The sequence below is a fragment of the Gigantopelta aegis genome, chromosome 8 (assembly GCF_016097555.1).
Source record: "Gigantopelta aegis isolate Gae_Host chromosome 8, Gae_host_genome, whole genome shotgun sequence".
NCBI classification, from domain to species: domain Eukaryota; kingdom Metazoa; phylum Mollusca; class Gastropoda; order Neomphalida; family Peltospiridae; genus Gigantopelta; species Gigantopelta aegis.
This window is the reverse complement of record NC_054706.1, coordinates 36,988,783-37,012,671: the sequence shown is the minus strand read 5'-3', so window position 1 is coordinate 37,012,671 and position 23,889 is coordinate 36,988,783. Positions and strand designations below refer to the sequence as shown.

The 23,889-nt window shown below is 35.8% G+C and overlaps 1 protein-coding gene across 1 annotated transcript in view; it reads right to left on the bottom strand.

The window, feature by feature from the left end:
- LOC121378948 (probable helicase with zinc finger domain) overlaps window positions 1-22,026 on the bottom strand; it is a 53,323-nt gene extending 31,297 nt beyond the window's left edge. The window contains exons 1-11 of the mRNA XM_041507341.1: window positions 21,923-22,026; window positions 15,249-15,517; window positions 13,876-13,912; window positions 12,943-13,064; window positions 12,234-12,296; window positions 11,475-11,670; window positions 10,142-10,319; window positions 9,404-9,602; window positions 7,979-8,086; window positions 7,545-7,724; window positions 6,565-6,764 (exon numbers count right to left, since the gene is read on the bottom strand). Of these exons, the coding sequence (XP_041363275.1) occupies window positions 6,565-6,764; window positions 7,545-7,724; window positions 7,979-8,086; window positions 9,404-9,602; window positions 10,142-10,319; window positions 11,475-11,670; window positions 12,234-12,296; window positions 12,943-13,064; window positions 13,876-13,912; window positions 15,249-15,467 (1,502 nt within the window). The 5' untranslated portion in view covers window positions 15,468-15,517; window positions 21,923-22,026. The remainder of the gene's footprint in view (window positions 1-6,564; window positions 6,765-7,544; window positions 7,725-7,978; window positions 8,087-9,403; window positions 9,603-10,141; window positions 10,320-11,474; window positions 11,671-12,233; window positions 12,297-12,942; window positions 13,065-13,875; window positions 13,913-15,248; window positions 15,518-21,922) is intronic.
- Between the last annotated feature and the right edge of the window lie 1,863 nt (window positions 22,027-23,889).

The window sequence follows — 23,889 nt, the reverse complement described above, 5'->3', positions numbered from 1 at the left end:
CCCAAGAACCACCTTCTGGTAACAAATTTCATTCTTCAACGCCTCAGTCTTGAGCTTTTGAGTTGGAATTGCTGCCAGAATGTTTTTCAATTCTTTTGCGTGTAGGCATGGTCCTCCATTCTGTTTAACAGCTGACATTATGGCTTTTCTTTTTTGAAGTTGTTGTTCTGCTTTTGCCTCTCTAACTCGCTTATTTTCGCAAAGTATTGCCTTTCTTCTTTCAACCACCTGCTTCTGCATTTCCTGGTGTTTGTCGCTCATTCCTTCTGACTTTTTTTGCTGCTGTCGAAAGAAGAAGCTCTTGATCAAGGTCTGACTTTGCTGAAAACCATGCTGATGTGTTGTTCCACTTCAACATATTGATTGTAGAGTGATAATGCAGTGATGAATTTCTTCTTTTAAAGATACTGAAGTCGAGGTCACCAAAACAAGCTTCACCAAGCATGTTTGTGATTTGGCTGTGTTGCATTTTCTCGTTCAGTTACAGCCTTGAATTTGGTACACAGATTTTGAAGGATGGAATTGACTTCTATCTTCTCATCTGAATGTTTATACAGAGAGGGAAATATGTTACTGTTAACATTAAGTCCAGAGAGTGGTGGTATTTCCTTGTCTGTTAACGGTGTTGGATCCTCTGACCACTGACTTAGTGCTGCATGAAGTTCACAAACCTGACTGAAGAAGTCCAGATACTTCACCTGTTTGCCCATTAAAATCCAGTAGGGACCGGTTATCTTTTCATACACCAGTCCAAGAACTATGATGGCACAATCTAAACTCTCACATTTAGCATCGAGAAGGACACTGTCTTGTTTTCGATTTAGAGATGATGAAAAGTTCTCAAGGAAATTGATAATATCTGTCCGATGGAAATGCAGTGATGCTGCTGACTGGAAGTAATTGTTGAACCGGTTTCCTCTGAAGCTTGTTATCGTAGAAGTTATTTCTTCTAGATGACAGAAAGCATCCCACGAATCCCTACAGCCATTTTTTTCATCTCCTCTTGGACCCAAAATATCGCAAGCAGTGCGAATATATCTCCCAGCTGAATTTTCACCTGTTGAGGCCCACGTTAAAATTTTTGTTGAAGCATTTCTCCCGATTTTTTTCTCTTTTCCATCTTCCCATTCTTTTAGGACCTTGTCACTGGCACTGCTTAATCCCAAAAGGAAATGGGCATTACAGTGCAAGAATTCCATTTCTTCTTCCGTGCCAATGATGGTTTTCCTTTTCTCGTTGAATGACTTGTCGAACGATTTCATGACACTGGCTCGATCACTCATCAAACCCGAGAGATTCTTCAGCATGGTCTTAAATATTTGGTCTGCCTCTTTTGTGTCGTAAATATCAGCTAATTCCCGCAACAGTCCAAATGCAATATCTACTAAAGTAGATGTATCTTCATGGCATACTGGGACAAAACCACAAGAGAGAGATTGTCCACTGTCTGTTGTCAACTGATGGCCAACATATTTTTGATGGTCTTTTGTGGTCCCGTCACTATGCAGATCAGCATTGGTTGATTTCAGAAGGGATTCTGCCACCTGATGTTTTGCCAAGATGTGGCCTTGGTCTGCAAATCTTAGCGATGATCGCTCTGAAGGCAAGTCACTGTCTGTCAGCTGGATGTCAAAAAGATGTTTGCATACAACTTGCATAACATGCGCACAGTTCTTTGCAGAAACTTCTGCATCACCTATCAATGAAATTACACACTTCACTACATCTTTAGTAAATTTCTTATTATCTTTTCTTGTTTTGAGGACACACTTGATATCTTGCTGCTGTACTTGAATATCTAGCAACTCTCTTTTCAGCTGTTCAATTTTTTGTTTAAGTGTTTTCTTCTCTTTTCTTTCTAGCTTCAGCTGTACTGTGGCATTCGATAACTGTGATTGCAAAGAGCGAATTTTCGCCCTTTTCGATTTGTTAGCCTCACTTACTTCATCATTCACCCGCTTTTGTAAATCGAGTTCATCCTTCTGAAGTTTGCATTCTTTGCGTTTAAGTCTTTTGTAGTAGGCTGAATGTCTGAGCTTTGATAGAGTATCAACATGTTTTTGTGATGAGCATTTCAATTCATTCAGTTGTTTTTTTGTTTCATCAAGTGAAGCTTGAATTTTATGTTTTGATGCTAGCAGCTCACAAATTTCAACATCTTTTCTTTCTGTTAAAGATGCAATCTTTACATTCTTTTCTTCAACAAGCTGTTGCAAAGTATGTCCAGTGGCCTTTTCTGCAGTAAGGGACTTCTCTAGTGCTTCTATATCACCTCTTAATTTTCTGAGTTTCACAGCTTCAGTATGAGGAGTGTCACACGAAATTGCAGAATGTTCCCGAAACCGTTTCTTAGGATTGTCAACAACACTTTCTTGTACCGATACTTGGCAAACATCACCATTAATATCTTGCACCAATGTTTCTAATACAGAAACCTGTTTCGGGCAAACATAATCAACAAGCAGGAAATTTTCTAACTGACATGTGTCCCTGGATTTATTTTTGATTTATTTTTGAATTCATATAGTATCTTGGTTAAGTCTTTTGTCAGTGTCTTTCTGTCACATTGTTTATTACAGGTAAGTGGTTGCACAGCTTCATGCATCCAGGAGGAAGAAAAATCCTCATCTTTCATAAACTTGTCAAGTTCAATAAGAATCCCATTGGTAAGGCCAATAGGTACCAGAACTGGAACAGGCACTTTGAGCAGCTGTTCTCTGGTTACTCCAGCCGACTTTAGCTGATTTCCTATAAAGCCAATTCTTCTTTGAGAAAAAGTGTGAAATGCTCTTCCTCACCATCAATTAATGCACATGCACGTTTAAATGTTGTTTCAATAACATATCGTAATCTCTCTTTGGATAGGTTTATGATTTTTTGTGCAAACCCTGTCAGTTCGTCCCACGACTTGTCTTTTTGCAATAGTAAAGTTGCAACAGTAGTCTACATGTTGTCTTCAGCTGTGGAAGGTTCGGACGTCTGCCGCGACCAGTTGACAGAAAGGTGGTAGACAGCTTATCAAAATCTTCATTAACTGTTAAAAAAAAAAAAAAAACATTATAAAAAGGGAATACTGTCCGGTTTCTTCCTATAGTGTGTATATCATTGGTTAATATGTAAAATATTTGTTATCGGCGAACTGGAAAATGATCAAGGCAGGGGTGCAGAAATGGAAAATATTTAACTAGCCTGGCCGACCACAACTACAATTTACTAGCCTGCCAGAATTTCTACTAGTCCACCAGTCCATAGAACAATATTTTAACAACAATATTATAATATAGTGTTATCATTTCAAATGAAATATACAGATACAACATATATCATATACATGTATACAAAACACTATAACACAAATGTAAATGATCAACATCATGTGTCAGACAAAATAAAAAAAGACAGACTGTCGGGCTGGTAGTTTTGCATTTGGTGAGTACTTTCTGCAGTCCTGTCAAGGGTTATAGGGTTATTGTTGTATTAGAGTGGGAATCTTTAACCATCAGCACCTACATATTTAACTGAAACACTACAGAAAGGCAGTACTGTCCGGTTTCTTCCTGTAGTGTATGTGGTTAATATGTCAAATATTTGTAATCTGCGAACTCAAAAATGATCTATGTAATGGTATTTAATGTCAAACATAGGGTTATTGTCGAATTAGAGAGGGAATCTTTACCTACTCGTTGGTAGGAAACCATTCTGTGTTTTCGCTTACTTATTTCTGATGGCAGAAAGTGATCATAACCGTCCAAATGTCTGTCTTGCTCTCAAACAGCAGAGTACTGTGGCTACTTGACTGGTATATTAAAGGTTATGGTATGTGCTACCCTGTCTTTGGGATGGTGCATATAAAATATACCTTGCTACTAGTACTAATGAAAAAATGTAGCGGGTTTCCTCTGTCTCTGTCAAAATTAACAAATATCTGACATCAATATTTGCTGATTAGTTAATCAATGTGCTCTAGTGGTGTTGTTAAATAAATAAAAACTAAGAAGTTTAGTGTTTATTACTTTTAATTTTAATCCCACTTGTCTTGACACTTAATATTTGCTGATTGTTTTATTACTCAAAAAGTTTTATTTTTAATGTAACATGCACGTTCTAATTAACAATAAAATAACCATCATATAATAATAATAGTGAATTAGTCATTAAAAAAGAAAAAAAAAAAGAAAAAAAAAAATTATGACAAAAATATCACACGTTTCCACCCTAAAACCATTTAAAATATCATTTAATATTTCATTATTACAAAACAAATGAATAAAATCGAGTGTATGCACAGATCAACACAAAATCGTAATTTTTTAATGAGCAGCTAATTTCGACAATGTAATCCGCCATCTTTGATCTGAAGTGCCAATGCCGAAATATTCACAAATTTTACTTCGTAAAAATATCCACAACAACAGCTGAACCATAGTTAACAATAAATCGCCATGTCCTTTAACGTTTATATTTATTATAACTTGTATTATTTTTTGCATTGGCTAGTGGAAAATCGGCCTGTTTATAATATAAAGCACGTGGGTTTGTTGACATTTTTTTTGTATGTATCATGTCGCGTCATTGACAAAATAAATTTTTCAACTGGACATACAGATGTAAATACCAACCATCAATAATTTTACAACAAACAAATATATTCATTAATACCTCATTCTGACGTTAATATGAATAGTCAATACTGTACTTACCTATTTTACTGTATATTTTTTCTTTTGAACATTTTTCTTTGCTGGCCATCACACAAGTCAAGTTTCGTGGGTTTGGTCACCACGTGCTCGATGAATAGGGTTTCAAAAATAGCTTCGCGTATTTGGCCTCAGATTACAGTTATCTTCCCATTTGGTTGTCCAAAATCCGGAAGTTTCACCGCACAAGTAGTCTGCTGTTTGACTGTGATTATTTCATGGCAGACAGCTATGAAGTGGCAACTGTTTGACTGAAGTGACAGGGGATAGCATGTAGTTTGTAAACATGTGTAACTTTGCTGACATTGAAGACTTGTTTGTGGTAATTCCGGCCCATGCAAAAGTAGTGCTTTTTGTGTAAAATGGGTGTACTCCGGCCTGGTTTAGAGGGTGTGTCTGTTTAAACCAATATGCTGGGAGAAAGAGCTGGACAACAGGGGTTGTCCTTTTCAGGGTATGTGTCCCCCATGCAGGCAAAGGTACATACAAAACTTCACGGGCCTGCTGATATTAATAAAAATGTTATAGCCACTAAGGCTATATAGAAACATATAGCGAAATTAATTGTGGTCTGAGGCCATTTGCCCCACTGTACACAGCCACAGTTTCGTAGATGTTTTAGAAAGATAAATGGATGAGGATTGTAGTAATACCCAATGTATCGCGATTTTTACAAACAGTTTTGTTATGATAATGATTTAAACTATTTTTTAATTTAAAAAAACTAATTAATATAATTTAAAAAATTTAAAATTATGCGTATTTAGTACGAAAATAAAGAAGAAGCTCTGCTCTGTACAGTGCTATTTTTAGATTTTTTCTTGGTTGAACAGGGAAAATGCTAGAGGCTATTGAATGCACTCGCAACTTTTAGGATAGTCAAATCTAAACGGGCGGTGTGCGACAAAAGGCTTGAAGACGTGTGATACAAGGTCTTTTTCAAACACAATATAACACATATATATTGCATTAACTAACAAATAAGAAATACCACATAAAAGAGCAATAATGCATGTACATTACAGTATATAATTTATTCCAGTAAGTACTTTACAAAACAAGATATAAGCAATTAAAAGTGGTCTATTTATTGTAATTTAACCAGATCCACAGGGTTTACAGTGCTGTTGCTGGTACCTAGTATTTCTCCCCACAGGTGGTTCTGTTACCGATTTATTACACCGTGGTGGAAAAGATACCCATGTGAAAATACTTTTTTTGAGAGGTTATGATTTCCGATCACGTGAGCAACAGTTTCACACAGTACAACTCCACATAGATGTTATGTGAAAAGTGTGCACATGGTTCTATCGATTCATATTTTTAAACTGGAAAAATACTTGGTGTCAATTCTCATAACTAAAGAAGGAGGAGGAAATGTTTTATTTAACAACACACTCAACACATTTTATTTACAGTTATATGGCGTCAGATCTCATAACTAATGTTAGCAGCATAATTTAACCAAATATATTTTTTAATAATTTAGTTTAGCCTTGAATATGTTTATAATATTGTTTGTGTAAACTACATTGACAGATGTGTGGCGTAGGAATGCAGTTTCATTGATAAACAGCTAAATGAAGTAGCCAGAACATGACGTAAATTGGTAAGAGACGTCTTTTCCCAGTCTTTAATCTGTGCATTTTCATGTCTTGTTAGTTATTTTGGAAGTCATTCTGTGCGATTTTTGTTCATTTATGTGCTTTCTCTTGTGATGTATGATTAAAAATACTCACTGTGATATAAACAGTCTCACAGGAGAACTCATTTAGTATTCTCTGTCTGAAATCCTATGGAATTCTATTTGCAACAGTGCAACCTATGTTTAAGTAGGTAAAGATAGGGTAAACTACATGAATATTACCTGGGCTGAAAAGAAACAATTTCCACTTTGTCCTCACTCCACTTTTTAGCTTCTGTTAGAATGAGAAATTTGGAGAGGTCTTCAGCATCTACAACTGGTGAAGACTCCACTTGCATTTCACGCGTCAGTACAGCCTCAACACTGAAGTCAAAGACAATTGTCTGCCGAAAGGTTCCGTAAAGGTCTGTCTTGAAAACCACCTTCGATGAGAAATGAAAAACAATTCTTAGATGAAATTTTTTTTACAGTGAACTTGCTGTATGTATTACCTGTAGGAAGAATATGTGAATGAAAATGAAAGACAAATGATGGCCAAGTTTGCAATGAATTTTTGCAACCTTTTGCATTGGCAGAATATCAGGCTCCGTATTCATGAACGTACTTAAGTCAATGTATGATACCTAAATACATACGTAAAGTACATAGATAAGTATCATACACTGACTTAAGTATGTTTATGAATATGGAGCCAGGAAAATAAAAGTGATCATCTGTCAATCACATGGTGAAGTCCATCACAAATCAAATACATAATAAATTCCAGTAAAATACTGTTTACAGTACGATAGTTGTTTTCAATCATACATGAGACAAACTGAGTGACATAAACTGAAAACACACATCATGACCTGATCACATCATGCATTCTGTGAGTGTATATTTGCATGTATCAGGCTTTACATTTTTAATGAGTTTTTCAGAAGATTTTTAAGGATCATTTTCTGATCATTAACACAATATTATAATATTTTGATAAGAAACTGCTGAATTATTTTAAATGACTTTTTAAAAGTTAACAGTAATTTCCGCAAGAGCTAAATAATAATTCTCTGACTTTCCTGGCCTAGAAAACAACACTTGCAAATTCAATGACTTCCCATAATTTCCACGACACTTATAAGCCTTGATGTGTAGTTGGGCAAAACCCAACTTTAGGAAAGGGGAGATAACTCTGGTAAAAATACTATGTAAAGAATTACCTTAATTCTGTAGACATATTCACCATGTCCCTTTGCATGTGTATCTTGGTTTATCCATTCCTGACACTGGTTCTCTAAATTCTGATATTTTTGTGTCTTCTTCGGTCCCACAGAAATACTTGAGACATAAAAGTAGCTCCGGTTTGTATCGTCTAATAATGCAACGCTGTGTAGACAAATCTGAAAAATTAAACAATCCTGGTCTTGTGTAGACATTCACCGGATCCACATAAAAGTTTTAACTTTTACTTACAATATTATGCATTATTATAGTTAAGAACAATGGCCAAGCAGTATTACATTGTTTCAAAATTACAGGTTTACATACATTTTAATTCAATTTATTCACCATTATTTTTAACAGTACATAAATATGTTAAATTCAGTGTAAAAATTGCCATTATAAAAAGTTGCTGAGCACAAATAACACTGACCTTGGAAGTGACCGTAAACGTCCAGGCATTGGTACATTTCTTGTGGGTCATATTTACTTTGAGGTCGGAGTTCACATGAAGCTTTACAAAATCAAGATTCTGAACCAGCTAGAAAAGATAAACAAAATATGAATTCCAGCTCTGAACCACTGCTTATGTCTCCATAATAAACCTAACAGAAGAACAATTTATCTTTTCTTAAATAATTGGGGCAACAATAAAGTCTAAAAACATGGTATAAATTAAATTCAAATTTTATTTTTGTATAATATATAACCATTCCAGCTCTGAACCACTGCTTATGTCTCCATAATAAACCTAACAGAAGAACAATTTATCTTTTCTTAAATAATTGGGGCAACAATAAAGTCTAAAAACACGGTATAAATTAAATTCAAATTTTATTTTTGTATAATATATAACCATCTTTGTTACCTAGCCATAGCAAAATGTTTTCATTCATTACTTGATAAATACTGTGATGGGCAGATCCCTGTGGAAATGGAAGACCAAACACAAGTTTTAAAAATAATACATTATTAAAGGTCTGCTAATTCAGCTTTAAAAAAGGTGGAAATAATCTATTTACATATCTCTGGTCAGGTAGAATCTAGATATACTTGAGATTTATGTTACTGAAACAATATTAAATGATAAAGGAAGTCAACTTCAACCCCTGCAATTAAGAAAATGACCATGGCAAAAAAAACCATGCCATTGAAAAAAACCCTGAATATAGTCCAAGGCTAAAAAGTGCCGTGGAAAATTAAAAACTCTCCAGCAATCTCCATGGTATTGCCAATTGCCATGTGCAATTGCAATGGCTGCAACTTCCAGTAAAACATGCAACAAAAGAATAAGATTTTAAAAGTGAAAATTGTACAAAATGACTGTAACAACAAGCTCCCAGATGAAGAGTGTTGTTTTGTCAGTTTGTTTAATGTTGCACCTCAGCAAGACTTCAGCATCTATGAATGAGATGGGGAAGCTCCAAACAGTGCACAACTCATCGATACTACACCGATATTAATGTCTTTCTGATGATCTAAACACATGATCTGCCAGCCTTATGTTGGTGGTTAGCAATCACAATGTTAGCCAATAATCTGCCACGTGGAGAAGGAAAGAGCAGCTTGGATTTAATGAAAATTAGAAATGATGATAAAGTAATTTTAAATTAATAATGCTTAAAATGCTTGTGAAAATTATACAAACTCTTGATGACCAAAGATATCTGGTACATCAAGAACAAGGCGAGTCACATGGATTGGTATATTTTAATTAAATGTAGAAGGGTTGCATGTCAAACGCTTTGTTTTCATAAACACATTCAAGAGTCATCAAACTGTAGTTATCATTACGGTTTTTTTGTATTTAATATTGTTATTTTGGCATTATGACATTTCCATAATAAGAAAATCATACCACAGCCTTTGGACTTTCCGTGTTAACCAATCTTTCCAGCAACTGCTCTGTGTAGGTGTTGCCATGGAGATGACTGTCCTTTGCCCTCTGCAGTTGTTGTTTTCGGAACTTGAACCTCTCACGCCATTCACCAAGCTCCTCTTCAGAATGAGCTTGCGTACATTTTTCACCAAATGGACAACGCCCTGTTTCCGAGTATCTAGGGATTATAAAAAAGAAATTATTTAAAAAAAATAAAAGGCTTTTTGCTATTGTTTCCAAAATTATATTAACATATAAGATTTGGTTCCAAAGTTTATTAATAATTCATATTACTAGATTTGTTCTGAGATCAAATGTGACAGTGTCTACAATAATGAAAAAAAGAAGGAAAAAAAGTACAGATACAGCAGGTCTTTCACAGTACATATGTTTTGGATCCATTATAATTGACCAAAATACTATCATAAACATATGTACACAGTAACTCTTTAAAACAAAGATAACTCTCATCATAATCACATGTTCAAGATTCCAGTTGTCACAAATACCTTTCCACTGAAATATGTGGTCAGCACACTTATGACAAGGCCAAAATAATACTTTGCCATTTTTGCCTCATCTGTACCTGTTTTCACAGATGCAGTCAAAAATGTCCACAGTTAAACAGATCACAATTACAATTAGGCTGTACTATGGAATACAGTGTGTGGAAAATGTTTGACATACACAGGGTTGATATATGTATTTGTATTATACCTGTGACAAAGAATGTATTCATCATTGTTGAGGCCACGTGGTGGGGCACGGAACTTCCAGTCTTGTCCTTCATCTGATGTCAACTTTTTTTTGTGAAGTTCACTGCGACAGTGCTTCTCGAGTTCTCTTTGCTTCTCAAATTTTAAGTTGCAGAAAGTGCAGTCAAAACTGATGTTTTCTAAAGGAGAAAAAAAATACAAAAATTTAGAACTCTTTTTTTTAAGGTAAGTACAAAACTGATCAGTAGAGACATCTTGGCCTATTTAATTAACTATTCTGAATTAAATTTAACCAGTAGTTTGTAAAGAAGGTGTCAGTACAAACCAATAAAACTCTAGGAGAAAAGAGACTTTAAAAATTCTCAAGGTTAACATTTAAAAACATTTTGATATTAAAAAATTAGTCAACTAATTTGTGGACTGTCCCAGAGAATCATTATACCAAGTTTCAGAATGATCCAATTAAAATTCTGAGGAGACAGATTTTAAATTTAATTAAAATATAAAAATCTCTCTTTATTATTTTGCAGAGACTGCCTCTTGATAATCCCTGTATCAAGTTTCAAAATTATTGATTAAAACTAGAAAATAGACTGATATTTTTATTTTTAATCTTAAAATTCACATTTAATTTTTGTTTTTCATTAAAAACCTGTTATTTCATGGTTAAAGTTTGTCTTGTTTAAAGACACCACTAGAGCACATTGATCTATTAATCATCGGCTATTCGATGTCAGTTTATGGAGACTTGAACCTCGTTGTTTAAGGAGAGCTATTACTTTTGCACCCCATCACTCCCCCGAGACTAGTTCAAGGAAATAAATTTTTAGCTCCTCAGCATGTGAATTTTTGTGGTATCTCTTTGGTAATTTCTTACCCACTGCACTGAATTACCCAGCTTATGCACAGTGTTACACAAATCTGTCTGACCCTTGGGCTAGAAGATTTCTAAAAACACCTGACGTCATAACTCATGTTTTATGATGACTGGATCTCTTTAATGCATTGGACAGCACATACCACTGCTTTTGACATACTAATCCTGATTTCATCAAAGAAGATTGATTCTACAACAAAATGCACTTCAGTCAAGCATTCTATCACTGAGCTACATGTTGTCCCCTCAACACACACCCCCCCCCCCAACCCCATCTAAAGGTAGGTAGGTAACTAGTTTTATGTGCTCATATACCACACGGGTTACGAACACGCCTATCCCAAGTCTGACCTCTGATATAATCAGGGGCCTGACTTGGGACAGGACCCCATCCAAATCATTGTCTTTCCCACACATAAACCCTGAGACTTGTCACTCAGATTGCTTAAATCAGTACCTAGATTACTCTGCTTCTTTGAACTTGGCTGAGCTGGCAAACTTAAGACAATGTTAGTGGCTTTAGGCAATGCTGGCTCTGCTATTCTGTCTTCTGCCTTGCTATTTTCAGGTGTTGTTGTTTTATTAGTTATGTTATCGTTACCATTATGAGTCAAAGGTAGTTCTGGGGTACTGGGAGATTCATCTTCAGAATCCTGTTGAGAAAAAGAATACACGTACAGGAAGAAACATTAGATTGATTGTTGAAAGTGTTAACTGTAGTTTAGTTAAAACCTATGTACTAACAACAACAGTAGTTATATATTAATGTGTCAGTTAATATATATATTATTTTAAATGTAATTCTTCTTTAATCAACCAATCAAAATTACCTTTACAAATTTATGGATTTAAGAAATGCCCAACCATCGATGAAAATAGAAAATATTGCTTAACCAAGTGAAGTATAAATCAATACAACAAGACCAGGTAAAGTGCTATGTACCAGAAAATACCAACTACTGCCACATAGGTTACTCTAATTACTAGTTAGCAGTATGCAATCTTCAAAGGAAACTCACTACATTTACCCATTAGCAGCAAGATAACTTTTGTATGCACTTTTCCCCCGCAGTGAAACTTGGCCTTAGATATACCATATGAATGAAAAATAACCTAATGATTCACAGAGGTAGATCAATCCAATACATGCAGAAACAAGGCAGAGTGGAAATCAGTAGATCTAATTTTCAAATGTAACATGAAAATAGCTTGTTACCTGATCCTGCAGTGCTGCTAGAACTATCTTCAACCGGTTCAGCTCCTTTAGTGCTATGGGATGCTGCAAAATGAAATGTCATATAACAAATCAGATAAATCACAAATAATTATTTCAAATGTATATCTTCAATAATTAAGCAGAAATATTATTTGAACAATAATTACAAAAGTGCATTAACCAATATTATTTTAAGCAGAAAGATTTAGGTGGAACATAATGTATTAAATATACAAGGCCCAACAAATTTTCGTATCTCCTACATTCAGGGGCCATAACTCTGTCAAAAATGCTTAAATTGTCATGAAAGTCAAACTTATTTGAAATGATATATGATAAAGCTATATACAAAATTTCAGATCGATATCTTACGTCATTGTGGAAAAAAAACAAAATTTGGAAAACTAAAAGTGGGACAGATGGATGGACAGACAGAAGGACGGAGATGAAACCCATACTCCCCTCCGGCTGGACGGCAGGGGACTAATAATAATTACAGGAGAATTCACATATCTTTCTCGGTTTCCAGATTTAAATTAATGTATCTATACCTGTACCAGCCTCCAGTTTAAGTGTTTTTTTGTTAATAACTACATTTTGACTACACATAAAAAGAAAAGGATGACACACCCCAATGTACTCCCCTGTGGCAGTCTGACCTTGTTTTACATAGTTGTGTTTATGTGTTATATTATTACTTTCACCTTACCTGTGGTACTTTCTTTTCCCATTCACTGGCTAGGTCAAATGCTTCTTGGAAATGTCCCAGGTGACAGAAAACTTTAATCTTCTTTTCCAGTAGTTTTTCATTATGAGGTGTTTTTTGAAGAGCTACAATAATGAAACACAACATGTTTATCACGAAGACGTTCATGAGGTAACATATACTAGTTAAGAATAATAACAAGTTCTTCTCTAATATTGTCACACTAACTAATATGGAAATACCTGAACAGGCTGGGAAATAACCCAGCAGAAATTTTCATTTCATTTCATGTTTTTCATGCTAAATCTAATTAAGGTGCAAACATGCTGTCCTGGGCACACACACACACACACACACACACCCCTCACACAGACACACTCACACTGACACACACAGATACTCACAGACACTCTCAAACACAGACACACACACACACCCCACACACACACACACACACACACACACACACACACACACACACACACACACAGACACTAACACACACACAGACACACACACAGACACCTCAGCTATCTGGGCAGGACAGGGGTTAATGATCAGTAGTTAGTGGTTTGTGAAAGAGAAGCCGGTGTGGTGGTCTTCCACCACCACACGGACTATTAGAACCCACTCTAGATCGAAGCAGGTACCATGATGTGAACCCATTACCTAGCTGATGGCTTAAACGCTATGCAACCAATGCCTGTTACCATCAGAAATATGTTCTCCAAAATGGGTGAATTCCCACTCAAAAATATTAAGCTACTATACTATACAATGTAAATTATTATCCTTTTCCCCAATCATCTCCTATAGATTCATAAATAAGCATAGAGTAGTAACTACTTGTTATCACATCAATAACATTTTTAGACCAGTTGTTAGGTCAAGAAGAATGGATGAAGATAAACAAAAACAAGCTTTAAAATGTCTAACCTTGTTCACATACATCTAGTGCCTCCGAGTACTGTCTCTGGAACATCAAAAGAAAATTACAAATGTAATGCAACAAATACAATAAATATAAATTAGAATAAAAGTATCAGACCTGGGGCCTAATTCATTAAACTCTCGCAACTTTGCGATATCGCAGTGAACTGCAAAAAAACTTGTAAAGAGGATGCTTTGTTGTCTAGCAGAGCCTAAGAGACCTTTGTGAATTAGGCCCCCGTTCACTATCAATATTGCAATCAGCCCATCAATAAGATGGAATATGCTCAATCAGTGATTTTCCAATGATTGATTATAATTTAAAAAATTGATCAGTCAGGCTTGATTCATGTGATGGATCGATTATAAAAATTCATAATCGACTGTTGCGGAAAATGTTAACTAATTATTCCTACTGTTTAGATGACGGAATTGATTTAAATGTGTTGGGGTTGTTTTCAGGTGTAAATAAAGAAAAACGATAAATAGGTAAAATTAGCTATTTGTAGGGTCTAGATCCCGGTGAACACAATAGGTGCATGGTTCTTAGAATTCAAATCCTTCTTATGTTCATATAATTCTAATAGAAAGTTGATCCAGTCATGCAAAGTAATTAAAACCAAATCCCAAAACTACTCTCAACAGCAAATTGTGTTGCATCACTGCTTTAGTCATATTTAATAATTTGTAAATGAAGGACTTCCCAAAATGGATTCAATCCTCTTATATGGTTGATGTAAACTACAAGTATATATAGATGAAGTTATAATTGTTTTTCTCAAATTGATATCTCAAGGACTTAAAGCTGTTTTCACCAGTCACCATCTTATATTATATGTGCCATTCTGTCTGTGGAAAAGTGAATGTATTGATGCTAATAACTGAAATAATCATGTTGCAGGTGGTTTCACCATAACACTATTAAATTTTATTATTACCAGGCTTAATTAATGAAAACGTTTCCGTAGCAAAACAATAACATATAGAATACTACATGAGGGGCCATTAGATACTGTTTTAAAACAACGAGTTGTAAAATTAACGGTATCTAACAGACACAGGGCGAGATGTAACCCAGTGGTAAAGTGCTCACTTGATGTACGGTTGGTCTAGGATTGATCCTTATCGCTGGGTCCATTGGGTTATTTCTCATTCCAACCAGTGCATCATGACTGGTATATCAAAGGCTGTGATATGTGCTATCCGGTCTATGGGATGGTGCATATAAAAGATCCCTTGCTACTAATGGAAAAATGTAGTGGGTTTCCTTCTGATGACTACGTGTCAGAATTACCAAATGTTTGACATCCAATAGCCGATGCTTAATAAATCAATGTGTTCTAGTGGTGTCGTTAAACAAAACAAACTTTATCTCTCACCTGTTTGATCAAAGCTGTGATGCTACTGATGGCGTCAGCAGTGGATGTTCCATCTGGTGCACTTTCTGACTTGCCTTTGATACCCTTTGTTCGACTGTACAGACCATCATCCTCTTCTGCCCTGCCCTCGACACCTGATGGCCTGTCATATGATGTCATACAGGTAGATGTGTCATTTCCAGCATTGTTGTCCAGAACATCCGAGGCACCGTCATCCATCACCAATCACATGACGCATTGGTCTAGTGTCACGAAGCAGACAACATAGGCTGAAAGATGTTAAAATTGTACAAATAGATGCAAGGTCTGCAAATTGTTCACTTATATAGTACAGAGGATTCTCTGTGAAAAGATCACACAGAAACGTCTATATAAAAATGAACTTTTGTTTTAAAAAAAATTTAAATTCCAAACTACATGTACTTTAAAAAAAGCTTCCCTACTTACACTTAAAACTATAATTTTTCATCATAATAGAAGAAAAATATGAAGCACTACTCCCACCCACAAAAAATCCAACACATTCATAATTATATCATGAATGGTATTGTTGTTATTATTAATAATCTTCATTTATGGTAATTCCGCCATCCCTACTAAAAAACCTGTTCAACAGGCCATATAATGCACAAAACCAATGATATGAAATAATTTTATGTCATGTAAACTGTTTTGTTTTCGACACATATGCAAATAAAATCCAACAGTTTTAATTTTGTCAATCTCAAATTTAACTAACATTTCTTGTTCAATAAAAGTTTATTTAAACTTCTTCATATCCTTGATATCAACATGATCTTAATCTACCTGCTGTAAATCATGAAATTAATGTAAGTAAGAAACTGATGCGAAAACTGTGTCCGATATATGGGTTCAATAATTAATTGTCACATTATATTTTTAACCTATGTCACCACCTAAACTCAACAACCACCAAACAAGTGCATTTATTAGAAGAAAAGTACTGGGTTTATGTCATTAGAAAGTAATCATGTAATGAACAAGACAACACAAATGTAAAAGAAAGGTATTCTGGACAAGCAAAAGGAATAGTCCATTAATTGTTGTTGTTGGTTTAAACAATATTTATTTCTGTTTAAATATAACAGATGGGATTGGTCAACAGCCTATATAAAAAAAAAAGAGTAAAGTTTGTTTTATTTAACGACACCACTAGAGTACATTGATTTTTTTTATCTCACCATCGGCTATTGGACGTCAAACATATGGTCATTCTGAAACTTTTTTTTTTAGAGGAAACCCGCCGTCGCCACATAGGCTACTCTTTTACGACAAGCAGCAAGTTTGGAGTCAGTATCTGGATTAAAAATTCCATGCCTCGACTGGGATCTGAACCCAGTACCTACCAGCCTGTAAACTGATGGCCTAACCACGCCGCCACCAGTACAGCCTATATAAAGACATTTCCCTACATTATACAATTGAAGTAATAACTGGTCAACATGGACATGTTGAGAAAAATACAAGATGTGCGTTTAGTGTTGAAAAAAGTAAAACTATTGTATTTTTAACCTATATTTTTATATAAATTAAAACAGAGAAACAAGAAGAATAAAGGAGAAGGTGGACGGTTTTATCAGTCAAAATGTTTGCTTTCGACAATGAAATGTTGGACTGCTTTAAAGATGAGTACTATTTTCTTGTTGTGTTGTTGTTGATATCAGGTAGATGTATTATGTCAGCTCCACACCGTGTAATTTGTTATGGTGCTCTGCATAAGTAGTACAGGAAATTATGAGCACCTAAAACAAACGGCTAGCTTCCACTGGTTTCGCTGTCAAAACAAATGACAACTGCTATTGTTTAACTGATGTAAGCTAAATCTAAAGGAAATTCTATGAAAACAACTCATAATTTTTGTGTGTATTGTGTGATATTTAAAAGTTGTATTGCATTTGCCAGAATCATTAATAAAATATGTATTTTATCGTGTCTGAACGCAATAATATCATGTCACATTATTTCCTTGATTTACAGTATTTTGTAGTACAGTGAAATCTGCCTAAATCAGATGCCTATTATGGTTAAAAGTGACCACATTTCTTGGTCCTAAATTTTCTCCTATTTATTCATTGTATACTACTCAAAAGAATTTAAGGGTCAAAAATTTATAACCAAATAAGTTTCAGAGTGTATTAGATTGATGATGTAAACTACACCAAATTTTTTATTTATTGTTCCATATTTACAAAAAAACACAAATAAACGTCACTGTATATAAGAAAGTTACAAGAAAGTCACATGACATGCTGTCAAAGTTGAAGGTTGTCAAACATGGATTTTACACATTAGAACATTCGTTTAATAGTGTGTGAATCCACCCCTGGCGCGAATACACTCGACACATCGTTGCCTCATGCTGTTGATCAGACGTCTGAAGAACTCTTGGGGAATGGCCTGCCACTCTGCCATAAGAAGTTGACCCAGATCATGAAGGTTGGCCGGAGGGGCATGGTTATTCCGAACTCTCCTGCCTAATTCGTCCCAGGCGTTCTCTGTTGGGGCCAAGTCAGGTGAATATGCTGGCCAATCCATCCTGGCGATACCTTGTTGTCTGAGAAAGTCCGTTACCACCCTGGCGCTGTGGGGTCTGGCATTGTCATCCTGCAGAACTGCCCCGCCGCCAATCTGCTGAAGGCCTGGGAGAACCAACGGCCGGATAATCTCATTCAGATAGCGGATTCCATTCAGATTGCCATCCACCACATAGAGGGGGGTCCTGTGGTGGATAGAGATGCCGCCCCACACCATGACGCTGCCACCACCGAACCGGTGACGTTGTCTAACGTTAACGTCAGCGAAGCGCTCCCCAGGACGTCTGTAGACACGAACCCGACCGTCGTTGAACTGGACTCATCAGTGAACATCACTCGACCCCACTGAACACGTTGCCACCGCAGATGAAGCGTGCACCAGTGACGTCTGGCCGTTCTGTGACGTGGTAGGAGTTGTGGTCGAACAGCCTGGCGACGGCAGCGTAGATTATTGGCTCTCAGACGATTGCGAATGGTTTGATCAGACACTCGAGTTCCAGTCGCAGTCTGCAGATTGTCACTTAATCGGCGTGCAGTGGTTGTGCGTTGACGTAGAGCCATATTGGTGATGTAGCGGTCCTCTCTATTTGTAGGGCTTCGGGGTCTTCCCGAACGTGGACGATTTCGAACAGAATTCGTTGCTTGGTACCGTTGCCACAGTCGGCCAACGACACTCTGACTGACACCAAGTCTCAGAGCAACATTTCTTTGCGTATTGCCATCCTGAAGCCAAGCAATAGCCCTTCCTCGATCTTCGTACCATTGTCGAATTTGGAGTGTGCACCGTACACGAACGCAAGCTCCAATTATACGGAAATTCAGCATTGGGAACATGGAATACACATGCAAAGCGTGCAAATGAAGCGCTTTGTGAAAAAGCAAGTTATGGGCACTTAGCAGACCTTTCGCTTTCGCCCTAATTTACGTGCAAATGTAAGCATGTTTTCGCCATTAGAACTAGTCGACAGTGTCAATGACAGTGGATTTTAATTCATTTATGGGTTGCTTAGACCCACTTTCGTCAAAATGGAACAATACCATGCATGACATTATGGTCTAGCTAATATAATTGACATTCAGAAAATAATGTCGAAAATATCGTCTGACCCTTAAATTCTTTTGAGTAGTATATATTAAAAACTTGAATAAACAGGAACCTGAACATTCCTGAAATCGGGATTGGTTTTTAGCACCATGTTACGTTCTTAATTAAGTAATCTGCAAAAATGGACTGCTAAAAAAACCCACTGAACATTGGCTGAATAAAAAAGTGTCGGTTATTGAGCAATATATTTTTTAATAATGCTGGACTGTTATCAAATGATTTTCAAAGGGTGTGTTACCAACCCTCTACGTTAACTTTTGGTGACTAGTAGCTGCTGAAGTGGCAGTCCTCCTATATAAGAAAAAGATAAATTTAACAGTATTTAATTGATTCATAGAGCTATAACAATGAAAGACTTCTCAAGCTGATATTACATGTATTATATTTTTTTGTTATCAGTTGCACATAAACAGTTACAAGGTTTCATGTAATTAGTTTAATTTATTGCATACAAATTTTAAATATTATTTCAGTTAATTTCAGTTATTTTCATCTCTGCTATTGATGATAAATTTTATTTGCTACAAATCGGATTAAAAAAACAAAAAACTAAATAGTTGACATGAAATAGACACACAAAAAAGTGCCTCGCAACATCATCGTTTCGTTCAGTTTGTTTACAAGTAATACAATCAGGAAACTTCAGATATATTTGTGATTCGCCGATAGTTAACTAGTTTTCCACTGACAATGTGAATGCATGCTGTATAAAAAAATTTGCCCTAGATACCGGTTTCTGGTAATCACATGATCATCTTTTCTTTTTTCAACACATGTTTTCGAACATTTCTTAAAATAGCACAAAAATGCATAGTACACATAACATTTATTAACAAATAACACACATCAAATACAGGCACAGACCAAGCAATACATGTTTTTTTTTCACATGACAGTTACGTAATATGGATATATGTTTTTAATTACACGTATTATTTTTAATGGTAGCTGGTCAAAATGTACCCAAACAGAAACGTACAGATACCCACTTTTTAGTCAAAATGTATTTGTGGCAGAAACACTGCCATGTCATAAACCCATTGCCATGCACGTTAAAAGGACATTTCTGAGTTTGCTGCATTGTAAGATGTTTCCAACTAATCAAATATTTCTACGATTAAACTTACATATTAAATATATGTTCTAGTCTGTATATTCAATGTGTTTCTGGTGGTCTTAATATTTGTAAGAAGCCCAAACTGGATTTTGTCTTAAAATAATTTTGTATGTAAGAAAATATTATATTTTTGGAAATAAAATGAAATTTAACCTAGTACAAATATTAGAACGATCAGAAACATGTTTAATATACAGTCACTAATATTTTATGCAGAAAAATATGTTTGATATGTAATTACAATCGTTAAAAAGTCTTTGTTAGTCGATAACATCTTAAAAAGTTATATTACTGATGGAGGCAACTTCAGTACTGTGATTTACTAAATATAAAATTTACTCAAGTATTATTTTACAAGTGTTATAGGATAAATAGAATTTGCTACTCAACCTCATCTAGTTAATCAGCATTTGTCTTGGCAGAGTCTCGATAAATATGATTAACCTAGACTACATGTGCCTTGATTTCACTTTGATCAATAAATAAATACTGTTCTTTATTCCTGCAAAACCGTTTCACTTTTATATTCACGGACGTATTTGTCACCTCATATTCGTGATATGTATCGTATTTGCCAACATGTGTATTCATTACACCCCTTAGTTGATATTTTCCATATTAAAAAACACTTGAGACGAATCCTCTATATTTTGCTTAATTTTATATTAATTAAACATTTATAAACATGAGTATGTTTTGACCAAAGTAAGGTTATGTTTTATTTGGTATGTTTTGACCAAAATGTGGGTATGTTCTGATCAAAAATAGGTACCGGTACATTTTGGTTGGGTATGTTTCAGTTTGTGGTACGTTATGACTTGTATCTTTGATAATCATTTATTACACAGCAACATTCTTGATTACATATTATACAACTGCAAAATTGTTTAATGTCACTGTTTCATTTAGCCCGAGTACCCTGACTGTAGGAGAGCTAGATGGACATTTGGACATTTGAAAACCTATATCGTGACATTGCGTCACATGATCGCCCAGTCAGCCATTCTGTCTACTAGGCGGAATCGCCCAGTGGGCGATCACGTGATCTACGTCACGAAATAGGTCACCGAGCTTTGTAATTCTTCCGATGGATTGTCACGAAACGTAGCTGAATGTGGGTGCTGTCGGATTTCTTTCTGTACTATGTGTATTAGTGATTAATATGTGGATTTTTTTTTAATCAGTTAACTCAAAAATGAGCGATGTAAAGGTATTTGACGTCAAACATAGGATTGTTGTGGTATTTGAGCGGAAATCTTTGCCAAATTTTTGGTTGTCGAGAATTGCCAAAAAAAATACATAGCTTGGTCTCTGACTGTAATGAGTGCGTATTTATGTCAAAATGTCCATCTAGCTCTCTTACAGTCAGAGTACTCGGGCTATGTTTCATTATGCATGTAAAAAATGTGCATAGATTTGCTGTTCAAAATCTTATGTCAGCAAAAACAGTATGTTGATAGTACAGCATATAAAAATTTACAAGATTCTGTGCTTACGCAAATTGCAGATTGTCGGCTGGAAGCACAAAGTTACAACAGAATACCAAAATATATATTACATAATGATAATATTTATGATTTTCACAATTCCAGCAGATATTAATAAACAAACATTACAGCCATCTGATAAGTTTAACTGTAACTTGTAAGTGCTTAGGGACTCTGTCTGAAAAACAAACAACTTTTCTTCTTTTTTTCAATATCATGAATATGCCGGAACTACATGCATAACGAAAACAGAGCGTATTAAGAGTAAGTTCACAGACAACAGCATGGGCCATGATGGGAAACAAAGCCACCATAGCGTGCACGTTTTCGCCATGGCATTGACAGCGTTGTTATCAATTCATAAGTAACAGCATTAACGTTTAGCTTTAGATATAACAATACCTACTAACCCTTACATCAGCACATATTTACATGTGCTGATGAAATATATAATTTTCGTTTTTATGTTCTGTGTTGGTTGCAATCATCTGTTACAACTTCCTGTTGTTTATTGGTGACGTCAGCCATGCAGTGTTGGCTACTACTTTATAAATATCTATTAGGGCTTGAAAAACAACACCACATGACGAATTTAAATATCGCAAAGGTTATTTTCTTGGTATCATACATGTACGCACTATGCACTGTGCCAAACACATCTGATTGCGTCTCAAAGGTGATAAACGAGATCAGGTTTTGCGCGGGGGGGGGGGGGGGGGGGGGGCAAAAAAAAAAACTCACCCCAAATATAAAATTAAATCAAACAGCAGCAAGATACTGAGAAAATTAAAAAGCTGAACAATAAATGCGGGGTGAAGGTTTTAACAGAAAGGTTGAGCTATTGTTTCTTAAAATGTCAAAAATAACCCATATAGTTGTTGACATTTCACCGACTAACTTTTTCTTGGTTGACTAAGACCAGATGACGTTTCTGCGTTCAGTGACAGCGAGCAACGCTAACGTTCGCGAACTCTTTGATTGCATCCCAATGCAATCATTTGGTTTAACTGAAGCGTATGAACCAGCCCAGCGAACGTTTTTCCTGTATCGCTGTCTGGCTGCACACAGCCAGTCTGCCACACTGTACTGTGAGTACTGAATACAACGTTCGAAGTAACAAAGGCGGAAAACGTGTATTAAATCCAGCTCATTTCTACTATGCCCTAATTCTTAGGCCATAATAAAATAAAGTGTTCAGTTTTTCTTTTTTCATCTTCAGAAAAGAGGCCTACGTACATACAGGTCTTGCTTTCTTAGACAAACTGACATAGGCCTCTGCTCTTTTTAGAATTTTGAGGGACACCCCCTCCCTTACAAAATCTTGGATCAGCCCCTGAATAAAATCAGTTTTACTGGTTTACCAGTTATTAACCAGTGTAACCCCCCCCCCCCCTCCCGACGCCTGTGCGAACATATTTACATACATGTACAATGGGTGTGCTTGATGGTGCCTAAATATTACGTAAACAGATGGATAGAGTATTAATTCTAGAGCCGTATCGCAATATTATTTTAATCAGAAAGGCATTCAGCATGGAGCTGTAAAACAAAATGTACTCACCGTCGTGTATCGAAGCGAGCTTTATCCGCCATTTTGGTAGTGGTATACGAAGTTCAAGCATGTGTCATACGGTTTAGGTTGGACCCCTTGCAATAGTCGGGCACACATGTTACGAAATGTTTTTAAATACACGGACAACCAGAACTTTCCAGATCCTCTACCTTATTAATTATTATTAAACCATCTATATTATATACAACATTTATGTGTCACAGGGTCGGCACAGTGTAAAAAAAAATAGTGGTACGGCTCGTGGTTGTCAGACGAATTTCAAATTACTTGTTAGGACATTTGCACAGACACAACAAATATAACCCACACGCACGCGCGCGCGCACACACACACACACACACACACACACACACACACACACATGTACCGTCTGTGCCGCCCCTGTGTCATTATTCACTTTAAATCCATACATGACTGTATATATCATCTTATTTAAATATTCTTACATATGTTTTAAAATGTGCCATGTTTTTTTGTATTATTCATATATAAAGAAATAAAGACTGAAAACTGAAAATTGATTCATTTGGTAGGTGAAAGGCCACTACACCGACTTTTCTCTCACTGTATATTCACAAATTCAATCTAATTAAACACAGATATTGAGAGAGAAACCTGCTGTCACCACTTCATGGGCTACTCTTTCCGATTAACAGCAAGGGATCTTTTATATGTACCATCCCACAGACAGGGTAGTACAAACCATGGCCTTTGATATACCAGTCGTGGTGCACTGGCTGGAACGAGAAATAGCCCAATGGGCCCACCGACGGGGATCGATCAAACACTGACTGCGCATCGAGC